We start from the raw sequence: 15,412 nt of genomic DNA, 5'->3' as shown, positions 1-15,412 counted from the left end.
GATGCTACTTCCAATTGCAAGAAATTCAGCTGAAAATAATTTTCCAATTGGATATGTGTTGCTGCACTGGTAGTAGCTTCCCAGATACAAGGATGGAAAAGCAGACACAGCAGATTCATGGCGTTTACCTTGTGTGTGAAAAAAACTGTGGCTCAGCTCCAGGTCAGTAACATAGCAACAGGCACTTGGAATTTCAAACAATCAGACACAGTGTGTGTCAGGGTTTTTATATACACAGATTATCATTAAATTTTTACAATGTTTTATACTTACAATTCAGTTACTCCACAAGCCATAAAAATTGCTTCCCCAATAATGGAATACAGAGATATCTCAATCTTAATTGGAAAACTGACATTGTAGAGTTAATAAATGCTTTAGTTCATTTATGTTTTCAATATGTATGACTTAAACAATTAGAAATCAGTTTATTCTGGATAACTGAATTCAACAGTGAAGTACAGAAATCCTTTTTGTGACATTCAGCTCCCAGGCCTAATATTTTTGGAATATAGCTACATCTATACTTCTCAAGCCACACTGTGGGATGTGACAGAAGGTACTTCATGCATGACAATCATTTCCCTTTCCTTTCTCCATTCATGAGTGGTATGAGACACAAGGGAGTATCAGTAAGCCTCTGCGTGAACTCTATTTTCTATGATTTTCTAGTAGTTGTCATTTCACAAGACTTGTCTGGAAGGAAGCAATACATGCTCAAGTTTTCTGGAAACACCTATCCTTGGAATTTTAACAGTAAATCTCTTTCAGTGACGCATAACAACACTCTTGTAACACCTGCCACTGGAGTTTGCTGAGCATCTCTGTAATGCTCTCATAATCACTACATTAATTCGTGACAAAACACACCACTCTCTCTCTCTCTCTCATGATCAATTACATTTCCTTTAGATTCTTTCAATGAACATCAGCCTGGTATCTGTTTTTCTTAAAACTAGTTTCACATGATCATTACACTTATGTCGCTTTAGTCAGTTACTCGTAGATATTTTTATGGTTGTTGTCATTTTTCAGTGATGTTTCATCAATAGTGTAACCAAATAGTAATGGGTCTCTCTGCCAATTTATGTGCAATATGTTACATTTATTTGTGTTAATTGTCAACTGCCAGATCCCTCACCAATTGTCAGTTCTCTGAAGATCTTCCTGCATTTCGCTACTGCTTTCTGATGTTGAAACCTTTTTACAGCTAACTGGATTGTCCACAAATTGCTTCAAGGAGCTTCTGATGTTATCTGCTAATCATTTACATATATTTTAAATAGTAATGGCCCTGTAATACTCCCTTGGAGTACTCTCTCGGCTACTTTTACTTCTTTTGGTTTAATCTCACGGAGAATGATATGTTGAGTTCTACTTGTGCTATAGGGAAATTATAAGAAGTATTTTGAGGCATTTTGAAGATCTGTTAAGAACACAGAGATTTACCTGGCATGATTCTCTTGTAGGTAGTCTGCTGTCCATTCCTCTGAGCTTTGAACTGACTTACCTTGGCAGTTACAGGTGGGCTTACAGTTTAATGTGGACTTTGAAACAAGCCACGAGTCAACATTTTTCGCATCAATAAACATTGCCAGGCATGAAATAACTGATTGGAGAGAGATAAAACTCCTAAGATTGGCTAGGGATTGAACCAGAGATCTTTGGATCCATTGTCTGACATGTTTCTGCTGTACCACAGCTGATTTTGGTCTTACAAAATTTTTCAAAGACCTCTTTAAAAACCTTTACACTTTGACAACTGCTTCACAGTTCATATATTAGTTAATGTCCTTTATCATTTCCAATATTTCTCATTCTAACAAGACTACAGGGGTTCCAATATTTCTCATTCTAACAAGACTACAGGGGTTTCAGACCAGGGCAGATGAGAGCAGATATACATGTATTTAACAATGTGCCTGAGCTTTTTAGATTCTTTTGGATATATTAGTGGTTCAAAATGGTTCAAATGGCTCTGAGCATTATGGGACTCAACTGCTGAGGTCATAAGTCCCCTAGAACTTAGAACTACTTAAACCTAACTAACCTAAGGACAACACACACATCCACGCCCGAGGCAGGATTCGAACCTGCGACCGTAGCGGTCGCGCGGTTCCAGACTGTAGCGCCAGAACCGCTCGGCCACCAGCGGCCGGCTATATATTAGTGGTATTTAAGATAGAATTGAACTGCAACTCATTTGCCCCACTGAAATCTGTCTTTACAGAAATTCTTAAAATTAATGTTTTAGGTTATAGTCATATCAGCATTAACAGTGTAATATTCATTAAGTTAAGTCAACTTTTTGTTTTTTTTCTTACATAAAATCCACATCCTTTATTTGTACATTGTCTCCTGGCCCATCTGTGAAATATGGTTCATGTGATTTGACATGATGTGATGTAATCCTTTGTCTGGCTTGTCTTTACCTTTGGCGTCAACGTTTACGTCAGTATCCCACAGGCTCATAATATATTTGTTGCCTAGACACACTTTCTCACCAGATTACTCACTATTACGGAACCAAATTATCTAATGATTTTTATGTCAGCAAGACGTAAACTGATGTTTAATTCCTCTTTATTTTGTGCCACATAAGCCATCTTGGAATACTGTGTCAGATTCTTGTATATTGAGAGATCATCCTCAATTACCCCCCCCCCCCCCCCCTTTACATTTTAACCGTTTCTTCTTAATGTCAAATGAACTCATTTTAAATCTTGCATATTTTTGGTGATTGAGAATCTTGTGATGAAAATCACTTTAGTTTAATTTCATTTAGTCATTATGAATTCTTACTTGTATCCCAATAAAGTTTTTGAGTGGATTCTGTTATCAACAGAATCTAGTCAGGAATATGAATTACCTCATTGTCCATTGAGATGAGATTATCCTGCATATTTTCTAGACTAACTTTTTTCTATAACTTTGAACACCTCTAAAATACTTCACACTTTTTTTATGTAAAAACAAGGCTCTCAGAAATTAAACTATAATAAATTACATACAAAAGAACAGCTAGTACTCTGCCTTATGGGATCTCTGTGTACGAAATTTCAAACTATAGCTTTCCATTCACTTCCATTTTTGGTTCTGACAGCTGTACACCTGTGGCGGCTAACTCTAAAGGGTGGACAAGACATTGTTAAGTAAGAAATTGATTAAGGTGAGTAGAAACACTTTCAAGTGAGGTTTGGCTCACACTTGATTCATGGTAGCTACACCATGCGGTAGACTTGGTGTAGTGAGAAATGAATGGTAATGTGTGAGTGAAGAGGGATGAGCACAGATTTCAGATGGTCTAGGAAGTGGCTTTGGTTCAAGGAAATTCATATGCTGGGTAACCAAAGAAAAAGACACATTCATGGGTGTTTTTACATGAGCAGCTACAGCCAGGGATAGGTCAATAATTTTCAATTGCTCTGTTTATAACAATATTATGAAAACAATAGATCACTACTCACCATACAGAGGAAATGAGGAGTCACAGACAGGCACAATGAAAAGACCATTGTACATTCAGTTATAAAGACTGCCACACATTTTAGCTCATAATATTTTTGTTATTTTATCCTGGCCTTCCCATTATTTGGTTTTGCCTGTCAACCTTTTATCTGTTTTTCCCCTGCAGTGAAATGAACGCAGCACTCCCTTCTCAGTACACATTGAGGCCTTTATCTATTAAACACTCTGCATCCCAGAGATTCTCATCTATGATGAGCTCTATGGAACATTGGGAATGCTCGGGCGGTGCCCTTATTTCACCGATCCTCTAGATGTCAGACCTACTTATCAAGCAATATGTCTGCTATATTGCATATTTTATGAGCCTTTATAGCTTTGAGCCTGGCTCCATAGCACAGTGGTCAGCATGTCTGGCTGCAACACAGAGGCCCGTGTTCAATACCCAATACTGCCAGGGATTTTTCCTTAGTGGGTGGACTGGTTACAGGGTACACTCAGCCTCATGAGGCCAACTGAAGAGATACTTGAATGAGAAATAGTGGCTCTGAGGTTAAAAAAGCCAACAGCAGCCGGGAGAGTGGTGCGTGACTCCATGTTCCTCCATACCACATCCAATGATGCCATTGGCAGTGGATGACAGTCAATCAATTCTAATTTACCCATCTTGGACAGGATGCAGAGCTTTATAACTTTGTATCTTGTCTTTAAGGGCCTTTTTTATCTACCTTAGTTTATTGCTGAAGAATTTCATTGGTTAAGTAAGCTTTATGTTTCTACGAAAGGCAAATATTAATCTGAGGATAATTTGGATGATACTTTAACTTAATACTACAGTGGAGCACTTGTTATGAGACTCAGTTATTGCATTAACTGACGGATCTGTCAGTCTCTGGTAGAATATTTTATACATTATGAATGAAAAACCACACATCACTGGTGCAATATTGTACAATATTATATATTACAATATTGTAGAATATTACACCAGCACCATGTCTTTTTTAATTTATAGTAAGACTGGGTAATCTTGAAAATTGATGAGAAGAAAAGGATTTATGACAATCATCATCCATATTTAAAATTTTTGTCTCTGTAATGACATGAAAAGTCAGTATTTAAACAGGTATTGCCATTAATAATAGTACGTAATGTAAATCAATTTTCATATGCACCAAAGTACATAATTCTCTATAAATTTTACAGTATTGCTCCGTCGATGGTTCTTGTAAATGCCAGGATTCACGTAATAACACTTATAGCTGTCTGCGGCGTATATCAGCTGCAGAAAATATCCTGTACTGCCAGTTTGATGACGATGAGGTAAAGTACCTTTTTGCTTTTTTTCCCCTATTTATTGTGCTTTGTAACCAAACAATGTTTATATGTCAACAAATACACTGTAGCCACCTGAAATACAACTTATTCCATGCCAATGACCTCAACCTATTCCATCGCACATCCACCTAAACAACATCCCTGGCCTCCTAGTCCGTCCCTATGTCCCCCCCCCCCTTCTCCACCCCTCCCTCCCCCCCCCCCCCCCCCACACACACACACATCATGCCCAAGAGCATATACCTGGTGCAATTGTCCCATAGCTAACTGTGCTACAACTACTGCGCACGTGAGGTTTTGACAACTTCCAGATGTTTAACCCATTAATGGCCACCACCAAACTGGGACCAGCAGTAACATGCCATCACACTCGTGACCTGAGCTGCTGGTTCAGTGGCTGTGCCATTTGGGTCCTTCTCGCATCACATTCAGCAGCTGGGCACTGTCCTCTGCCACATCCTCTGGTTCTGCAAATCCCTTAACCAAAGCCACCACTGTTTGTGGGGGGTGGGGGTGGGGGAGGGAGGAAGGGAGGGAGGGGGGGGGGGGGGAAGAGAGAGAGAGAGAGAGAGAGAGAGAGAGAGAGAGAGAACAAATGCTTGAACATCTGAGAGATATTCTGGACCTGACATTCATATCCATGTGAATTGTTAGATCTCAAGCTGCTAAAATTTATCATAAAAAAGTGACTTGTCTTATTCAGGATGGGCAGTAAGCCTGGAACATCATCTGGCTCTCTGTGAATTATATTACTTAAGGAAGGAAGAGTAGGGTTTCACACCTACAATGATATTGAATTTATACGAATACTGTGTATTAGTTCTGATAAACTTTCATGCTGATTTGCTTGGTGGATATTGCACAACATGCTGAGATCGTTCAGTTAACGGTTGTTAATGTAAATCACTTGAAACTTTGCAAAGTAAGATACTGACTTCAGTTCTGATGGATACACAAGTAAGAAAACAACTTGAAGTATAGAATTGCCAATCTGCCAACACATTCAAAAATTTGTTGAATATTTCCGCCTTAAATAAGATAACATTTTGAGGAGATTTATGTGAATTCTGCTGAAAACTATTAGTACACAAAACAAATTGATGATCTGACATTAATTTATGTCTGTGTGTGTGTGTGTGTGTGTGTGTGTGTGTGTGTGTGTGTGTGTGTGTGTGTGTGTGTCAACAGCTGCAACATATCGATAGCTGCAACATATGTCAGACAGTCAAGTCATGAAATACTATACATCTCTCAGACATGCCATGTAAGCAGGAGATCCTGGGTTCGAGTCCCGATCGGGTCACACATTTTCACCTGTCTCCATTGATATATATCAACGACCGTCAGCAGTTGAAGACATAAATATATATAGTGCTAATGTCCAAAAGAACAGACACCATATCCATATAAGTATATAGTCCTGGCAATACCGGCCATGACCTTCCTCTTCTGTGCGGATGCACACATATTACCCGAACCCTTACGGGACTTGGTAAGAATGTCTTCCATGAGTAATGAGTGTGTTGCGTGGGGACACTACGAATGTAGTGTGTGGATATATAAGGTGAGAATGTGGGTCTCGCGGGAGGTGTGCGCGAGATATTCCCTGGAGTTGCACTATCCTCTGTGCCCTCAGTGTCTCAGATGGATAGAGCATCTGCCATGTAAGCTGGAGATCCCGGGTTCGAGTCCTGGTCGGGGCACACATTTTCACCTGTCCCTGTTCATATATATCAATGCCTGTCAGCAGCTGAAGGTATTAACATATAATTCTAATTTCATATCACAATACTGTTTGGCAAAATAAGAAAGGTGTACTGCTACACTTTGCTATCAGTTGTGTTCCTTGTGACCTGAAAATGACAAGATATTTTCTATTTTTCTTTCATTTCAGACTCGAAATCGCTATATCATATTGCAATTTTAGGGTGTTACAATTTTTGGCACTGTTATCTTACTGTATTAGATGCGTCATGACACATATTTTCTTCACTGATGCTGTTTAACTAGTATATGCAGATTTTATTTTACTTCACCATGAAAACAAAAAGCTTATGATATCAGCTACTGTGTTGTTATATGTATCATATTCTTCAGCTGCTGCTGTTGTCTTCAAACCGAAAACTGGTTTGATGTAGCCTTCCATGCTACTCTATCCATGGAAACCTTTTCATTTCTGAATAACAACTGTAACCCACATCCATTTGAACCTGCTTACTGTGGTTGTCTCTTGGTTTCCCTCTGAATTTTCAATCGCCACACTGCCCTCTCACACTAAGTTCCTTGATATCTCAGAATGTGTCCTATCAACTGATCCCTTCTTTTAGTCAAATGATGCCCCAAATTTCTTTTCTCCCCAATTTTATGTCCTGTTCATGCAGCCACTGAACTTCACTAATCCCCACTACATCTAACTTCAACTTTCATCTATACATCTACATCATACTCCATAAGTCACCGAATGGAGTGTGGCAGAGGGTACTTTCAGTACTACCATCTGATCCCTCCAACCCTGTTCCACTTGTGAATAGTTCTTGGGAAGAACGATTGTTGGTAAGCCTCTGTATTGGCTCTAATTTCTCGAATTTCCTGTTGTGGTCAATATGCGAGATGTATGTGGAGGGGGGAGGGAGGGGGGGGGGGAGTAATATGTTGTCTGACTCCTCCTGAAAAGTGCTGTCCCGAAATTTCAGTAGCAAATCTCTCCGTGATGAACAATGTCTCTCTTGTAACGTCTGCCATTGGAGTTTGTTTAGCATCTCCGTAACGCTCTCTCGCCTGCTAAACGATTCCGTGATAAAACGCGCCGCTCTTCGTTGTATCTTCTAAATCTCCTCTATCAGTCCTACCTGAAAGGGATCCCAGATAGATGAACAATACTCAAGAATCTGGCGAACAAGTGCCTTATAAGCCACTTCTTTCGTGGATGAGTTACATTTCCTTAAGATTCTTCTGATGAATCTGAGTCTTGTGTCTGCTGTTTTATATGGTCATTCCACTCAAGGTCGTTCTGGATAGTGACACCTAGATATTTTACGGCAGACATTGTCTCCAGCCGTTTGTCATCAATAGTGTAGCCGTACAGTAGTGGATTTCTTTTCATATGAATGCGCAATATGTTACATTTATTTACGTTCAGGGTCAAATGCCAGAGTCTGCACCATTCATCAGTTCTCTGCAGGTCATTCTGCAAATTCTTACTATCTTCTGGCATTGCTATGTTTGTATACCCGTAGACAACTGCATCTGCAAATAGCCTTAAAGAGCATCTGACGCTTTCTATTAGATCATTAATACATATTGTGAACAGCAACGGTCCTATCACACTTCCACGTGGTACTCCGGATATTACCTTTATATCTATCGATTTAGTTCTGTTAAGAGTGACGTGTTGAGCTCTATCTGCAAGAAAGTCTTGAATCCAATCGCAGGTCTGCTCCAGTACTCCATAAGCTCGTATTTTTTCCATTAAACGGCAATACGGGATGGTGTCAATTGCCTTACTGAAATCAAAGAACATGGCATCAGATTGAGCACCATTGTCCTCTGCGCTGTGGATCTGGTGGAGGAACAGAGCGAGCTAAGTTTTGCAGGATCTCTGTTTGAAGAATCCATGTTGGTTTTTATAGAGGAGCCGTTCATTTTCCAAGAACGTCATAATTCTTGAGCATAAAACATGTTCTATAATTCTACAACAGATTGAAATCATCGATATAGGTCTATAATTGTGTGGATCTGTCTTACGGCCTCTCTTAAAAATGAGAATGCCCTGCACTTTTTTTCCAGGCGTTAGGTACCTTGTGTTGCTAAAGCGATCTATGATAAATTACTGCTAGAAGGGGAGTAAGTTCTTTTGCATAATCTTATAGGTATCTCATCTGGTCCCGAAGCCTTTCCACTACTAAGCGATTGTAGCTGCATTGAAATTCCGCTATCGATTATCTCAATATTTGCCATTTTGACTTTCGCACGACAATTGAAAGGAGGGGCAGTGTTACAATCTTCCGTGGTGAAACAACTTTGGAAACCCGAATTCAGTGTTTTGGCCCTCTCTCTGTTATCTTCTGTTTCGGTGCCGGTGTGGTCGCTGAGAGAATGAATAGATGATTTTGACCCAATTACTGACTTTACATATAACCAAAATCTTTTAGGGTTTTTACTCAGGTCGGTTGACAATGTCTTAACTTTTGAAATCATTGAACACTTCTCTCATTGCTCTCCTTACGCTCATTTTCACTTTGTTCGGCTTTTGTTTGTTCAGCTAGGTTTCTACTTCTCACAAATCTGACATGAAGTGCTCTTCGTTTGTGTAGCGCTTTTCTAAGATGGCTATTAAATCATGGTGGAGCTTTTCATCCATTAAAACCTTACTCGGAACATACTTGTCTAGGGCATATTGAACGATGCATTTTAAATTTTTCCATTTGTTCTCCACATCTTCGTCCCCATCACCGAATATTTGATGCTGATTGCTGAGATATTCTGAAATTTGTATCCTGTCACCCTTGCTGAGCAAATATGTCTTCCTACATTTCTTAACATTCCTTGTAGGACCTGTCGTCATAGATGCTGTCACAGACTTATGATCATTGATACCTTCCTCTACATTAACTGATTCAATAAGTTCAGGTCTGTTTGTTGCCAGAAGGTCCACGATGTTACTGTCACGAGTTGGTTCTCTAACTATCTACTCAAGGTAATTTTTGGACAAGACATCCAGAACAAGGCCACACGATTCCCTGTCTCTGGCACCAGTTTTGGTGCCATAACACTCCCAATCTGTACCTGGCAAGTTGAAGTCACCCTCTACTACAATGGCATGATCAGGAAAATTACTAATGATATTCTGCAAGCTCTGTCTGAAGCATTCTACAACTACAGATCCTGACCCAGGTGGTCTATAAAAGCACCCGATCACCATTTTTGACTGTTCTTTGATACTCAGTTTAATCCAGATAAATTCACATTCAGAATCCGTGATAACCTTGCTAGATTTTATCAAATTTTTTACTGCAATAAACATGCCACTATTGGTGACTAACCTATCCTTACGATAAACATTCCCATCTGAACTTAGGATTTCGTTGTCATTGACGTCTGGCTTCAACCAGCTTTCTGTTCCCAATACTATTTGTGCATTATAACCTTCAATAAGTGATACAAATTCTGGGACCTTTCCTTAGATGCTCCTACAATTTACTAAAATCATACTAATCTTTTCTATCTCTTAACTGTGAGGACCAAGATTCTCTGAGGTTGCTGTGGCTGATTTTACAGGCAAAACGTGTTTGCTCTCAAGGGAGGGGTCCTCTAACCTAAAAAAGCCCCATGTGCACACCACACATACTCCGCTATTGTAGTAGCTGCTTCCTGCATGTAGTGCACACTTGACCTATTAAGGGGAACCCTACAATTCTGCTCCAGATAGCAGAGGTCAAGAAATTTGCATCCAATACTGTCGCAAGGCTGTCTGAGCCCCTGAGGCTCATTTAAATTAATGTCAAATAATCAACTCTTTTTATACAGAAATATCTAAGCAAAATTCATATGAAAGTCCAGAATATGTTGTCAGGTCAAAAAACATTTTCAGGCAGAATAACAAACAAATCACTGAAGATAGCACATAGAGTGATGAACCATGAATATGTAAAAGGAAGATAGATTAATTATGCCTTCATGGGATGGGAATTTTCAATTTTTCTTTACAAGCCTATCAATTAATAAGACCTACTGTATCCAAAGGTGACTGTTTTCAACCCAGACAACAGATATTTAAATCCACTATCCTACTTATGCCTATTCTGAGAAGTTAAATTTTGCCACATTCTGTATGCATTTATGCATCCTTGATCTTAGCCAATTAGCTTTGCAACATTGCAGTGTTTATTCATTATTATACACCCTACACTCTACATTTATATTTATTGTTTCCATATCACTTGATATCAATTCTGTTTTTCTACATCCTGTCATAATTTATCAGTGATTGTCACTGTAATAATGGTATACTAATGAACACTTTCAAAGTCACTATTAAATATCCTATGTAACATTGACTTCAAATTCTACCAATAGACTGTTGTGCTTATACTGCTCATTCACTACACAAAGATATTTTGTGATTGACCATAACTGAAGATTGTCCACATTGTTTTGTCCACCACCTTTGTGACAGTATACATCTTCAAGACTGGTGCTAAGGTGTGACTTTACAACACTGTTGCATTTGTCACAGGAGTGGGATTAGTTAACTCTTCCACGAGTTCCACATTAGTACAGTCTAAAATTATGAAATCCAGATATAAATTAATAACAGACATGTATTTGTAGTAATTTCTGGTCTGCAATAAAAGGCAAGGTAGATGTTGTTTGTATATTCCACTTAAATTAAATGAAATAATTCTTGATTGATGCCACAGCATTAGACATTTTACTTTATCTACATGAAAGGACCTAACAATAGCAAATACACCACATGCAAATCCACATTCCTGCTCTGACCTTTCACACCTCTGTGCTCTCAAAGTCTCATTATGGTTGCAGGTTACATTATTACAACGACACTCACAACAATGCCTAGCTTTTAACATAATTCATTAATGATTGTTCAAAATTAAGCCTTCACACAAAGCGTATCCTAGCAATGCGTGAGCACTGAAACCTCAAAGCTTTCATAAACATCTGGTTATGTATGCATGGAATGCCTTTTGTTTTTATTTTCATTTAGTAAACAAGTGAGTACTTACTGTGCATGTGCATAAATAATCTAAATACGATGATTTGAAAACTGATGAACAGAACCCACCTCATCCAACAGTGAAGGAAACAAATCAAACTGCTACTATTTTTTCTATATTCCCAACATGTACAAATAACATGAGAAAATATGTTTGAGCTATCTTAACTGTACTGTTTATAGTAGTCTTTGAGAAAACATGAACACTTAATAGATTACTGCAGAAAGTTTTTATTTTCCATATTGCCTATGATGTGAAGAGTTCACAATCTGATTTATTTATTTTTTTGGTTTTCAGGCTTTCAAGGAAGCATATGACATCAATGCAGACCCAGATCAATTAAACAACTTAGCATACCAGCTGAGTGCAGATGTAGTGAGTGAATATGAAAGTACACTGCAGTACATGTCCACATGTGCAGGAGCAGCATGCAACAGTCCACCAAAACAATGAGAGTGCTGCACAGTTGTACAATGATGTGCAAAAAAATACAATTTTTACGTAATAATAAATTTCACCTAATAACAGAACAGAAAAAGAAGGAAGGAATATTAGGGTTTAACATCCCATCGAAACTGAGGTCACTAGAGATAGAGCAAAAGCTCGGAGTTTGTCAAGGGCGGGGAAGGAAATTGGGCATGCCTTTGAAGGAACCACCCCAACATTTTTCTGGAGCAATTTAAGGGAAGCACAGAAAACCTAAATTTGGATAATTGTACACAGATTTAAATCATCATCCTCCTGAATGTGAGTCCAGCATGCTGACCACTATGCAAACTCACTTAATGATAACAGAACAATACTGAGAAAAAATACTTATACTTGGTACAGTTAAGTCAGGTAAATGATGCTTCATTTGAACTACAAAAGTCTTCATGATGAATGGGTGTCATGCACACAAAATGTGAACGGGCAACTGATGAATGTGCAGGCGACAGCACAATATCTGCACCAATGTCACATCATGAGGAGCATCCACTGGATGGAATGTAGTGGCTTCCCAGCCTCAGTACAGAGATGAGTATGGGGGCTTGTTCTCTAACCTTCAGTAGTCAATCTAATGCTCTCTTGATAAATGGCATTTATCTTTTTAAGATATGAAGATTGTGTGAATCCAAATATGCTACAACAACTGAGGTGGGACCAAAAAATATTTCTCTATTCTTCCCATCTCGCTACAGGAACCTAACCAAACCCTTAGAAGTTGGAGCAGACCTCCCCAGGGCACGTTATGTGTGGTGAAACAACACAGGAACACATTAAAATTGACATGCACAGCTTTATTCATGAAAAATTTAATACCAGTATTCTTTACTCTTTTCTTCAACCTCTTCAGATGACATTTAGTTGCTTGCTGTGAGGAGGTACCTGCTATGAAGGAAAGACCCTTTTTATGTTGCTTCCAGTTGTATTATGTTGCTCAGACTAGAATGGCAGCTTCTGTGCCTACCTTGGAAGCTATTCAGAAGATTATTTTTTTCCCAGAAGCCAAACAAGGCTGTTGATGATCATCTGCAAAAAAGCCTCTCTCACATGCTGGCAAAATCACAATATCTTTCTTACAGGATTTTGTAAACTGTCCAGCTACCCAGATCCCTTTAAAAAGTTCCTTGAACATTTCATTTCCTTGAGGGTTCAGTTGTAGCAGTACCCCCCCCCCCCCCCCCCCCCCACCTGATCCACAAATTCTGCCAGGGCCAAGTAGTATATTCTTTTCTACAGACAAGGCAGATAGACAGATATTAATTCCCTAGACACATCCATATTCAAATACAAAGATATGTAACAGGCAGACTACAGCATTGTGCTCGGCTATGCCTGTATAAGGCAACAAGTGTATGGCACAGTTGTTGGATTGGTTATTGCTACTACAATGGCAGGTTATCAAGATTTAAGTGAGTTCCAATGTAGTGGTATAGACAGTGCATGAGCAGTGGGACACAACATCTCTGAGGTAGCAATAAAGTGGGGATTTTCCTGTATGAACATTTCACGAGTGCACTGTGAATATCAGGAGTCTGGTAAAACATCAGATCTCAGATATCGCTGCATCCAGAAAAAGATCCTGCAAGAATGGGACCAACGATGACTGAAGAGAATCATTCAACATGACAGAAGTGCAACCCTTCTGCAAATTGCTGCTGTTTTCAATGCTGGGCCATCAACGAGTGTCAGCGTGTGAACCATTCAACAAAACATCATTGATATGGGCTTTTGGAGCCAAAGGCCCATTCGTGTACCCTTGATGACTGCATGACACAAAGCTTTACACCTCACCTGGGCTTGCCAACAGTGACAATGGACTGTTGATGACTGGAAACATGTTGCCTGGTCAGATGAGTCTCGTTTCAAGTTGAATCGAGCAGATGGATGTGTACGAGTATGGAGACAACCTCATGAATCCATGGACCCTGTATGTCAGCAGGAGACTGTTCAAGCTGGTGAAGGCTCTGTAATGGTGCTGGGGGTATGCAGTTGGAGTGATATGGCATCCATGATATGTCTAGATATGACTGACAGATGACATGTACGTAAGCACCCTGTCTGATCACCTGCACTCATTCATGTCCGTTGTGTATTCCGACAGACATGGGCTATTCCAGCATGTCCCGAATTGCTACACAGTGGCTCCAGGAACACTCTTCTGAGTTTAAACACTTCTACTGGCCATCAAACTCCACAGACATGAGCATCTTTTCTCCATGGTTGCTGGCGGTGTTGTGATGTTGTCTCACACTTAATGTTCTTTATACAGACATTCTACCACTCTCCACTCAGTTAGATGTGGTGACCATGCAAGAACACCATTTCAATATACAGGTGCTGTTATAATTGTACCCTTCCCTCAACAATCTTCGTGATCGGCTACTATTCTCTTGTGGCTGGAAGAGAATGATTTACTGGACTTAGAAACCAATGAGATGAATTCTTTCCACTTCTGATTTTTTGCCAGGACTTGGTCCTCCTTATCTAAAAGGCAAATAGTTGTCTCTTGATGGACTAGAGTGACATTCTCCATTCCACCAGGGCACAGACTGCCTCTTTTGCTCTCCTGATTTCTATGGCAGTGCTTCTCAGCCTTTCCCTATTCATGGACCAATTCTCAATCACAGTTTTCATTGCACCCCTTCCCCCATTTTGTTTCATATGATAACAATATTTAAATACACTGTTTGATTTGTGATGGTATGTACTAGAATCCTGCACCAGAACTTCTGAAAAAAAGCCTAAATGCAAATTTTGAGATGTGGTACAACAGAACTTTATTTTTTACCAGTACAAATGTTGTATTCGCTCTTTTAAAATGTACGGAAAAAGATTAAAACACTGCTTTAGAAAGTCTAAATTTAAAATACACTGCTCAGAAAGGTCATAGCAATGGAACCTATTTTATTACAAACACACGCGCGCCTCTGCGTGCATGTGGGAGGGGGCGTGCATAATGTACTTTGAGAATCTTAATGTTGAAGTCACAAACATTACCAATGGCCAAGAATTAGTAAATTTATTGCTATTTCATAAAACCAACTTGCACCTTGACAAAACCAGAATCAATTGCCCTCTAATGCTCTCTGTCTTAACGGGTAGTGCATGAAAATACTCCTGAAGTTATCTTACCTGACAAAGAAGAAGTATTCATGGAGTTCACAGCAAGTGGCATAATTAAGAGACAATTTAGTAATACTAAGCTCTCTGAATTTTAGACAGGGTGGATTGATGAGTTTTCTGCATTCAAAACAAGAGCACTTTATGTACTGTTACCATTTTTAACACCCTACTTTTTCAAAACTGGGTTTTCTGCATTTGCTGGTTTGAAAACAAAATACGGATCTTAGCTAAACACACAAAAAGAACTCTGAAAGATTATTTCT

General features: G+C 39.2%; 1 protein-coding gene across 1 annotated transcript in view; it reads left to right on the top strand.

Annotated features, from left to right (window-relative positions):
• Nucleotides 1–12,093, top strand: part of LOC126234739 (N-acetylglucosamine-6-sulfatase-like) — a 102,107-nt gene extending 90,014 nt beyond the window's left edge. Inside the window, exons 8-9 of the mRNA XM_049943485.1 lie at nucleotides 4,672–4,788; nucleotides 11,838–12,093. Of these exons, the coding sequence (XP_049799442.1) occupies nucleotides 4,672–4,788; nucleotides 11,838–11,993 (273 nt within the window). The 3' untranslated portion in view covers nucleotides 11,994–12,093. The remainder of the gene's footprint in view (nucleotides 1–4,671; nucleotides 4,789–11,837) is intronic.
• Nucleotides 12,094–15,412: the final 3,319 nt, after the last annotated feature.

This window comes from Schistocerca nitens, chromosome 2 (genome assembly GCF_023898315.1).
Source record: "Schistocerca nitens isolate TAMUIC-IGC-003100 chromosome 2, iqSchNite1.1, whole genome shotgun sequence".
NCBI lineage: Eukaryota > Metazoa > Arthropoda > Insecta > Orthoptera > Acrididae > Schistocerca > Schistocerca nitens.
The sequence above is the reverse complement of the archived record's forward strand: the minus strand, read 5'-3'. Positions and strand labels throughout refer to the sequence as shown.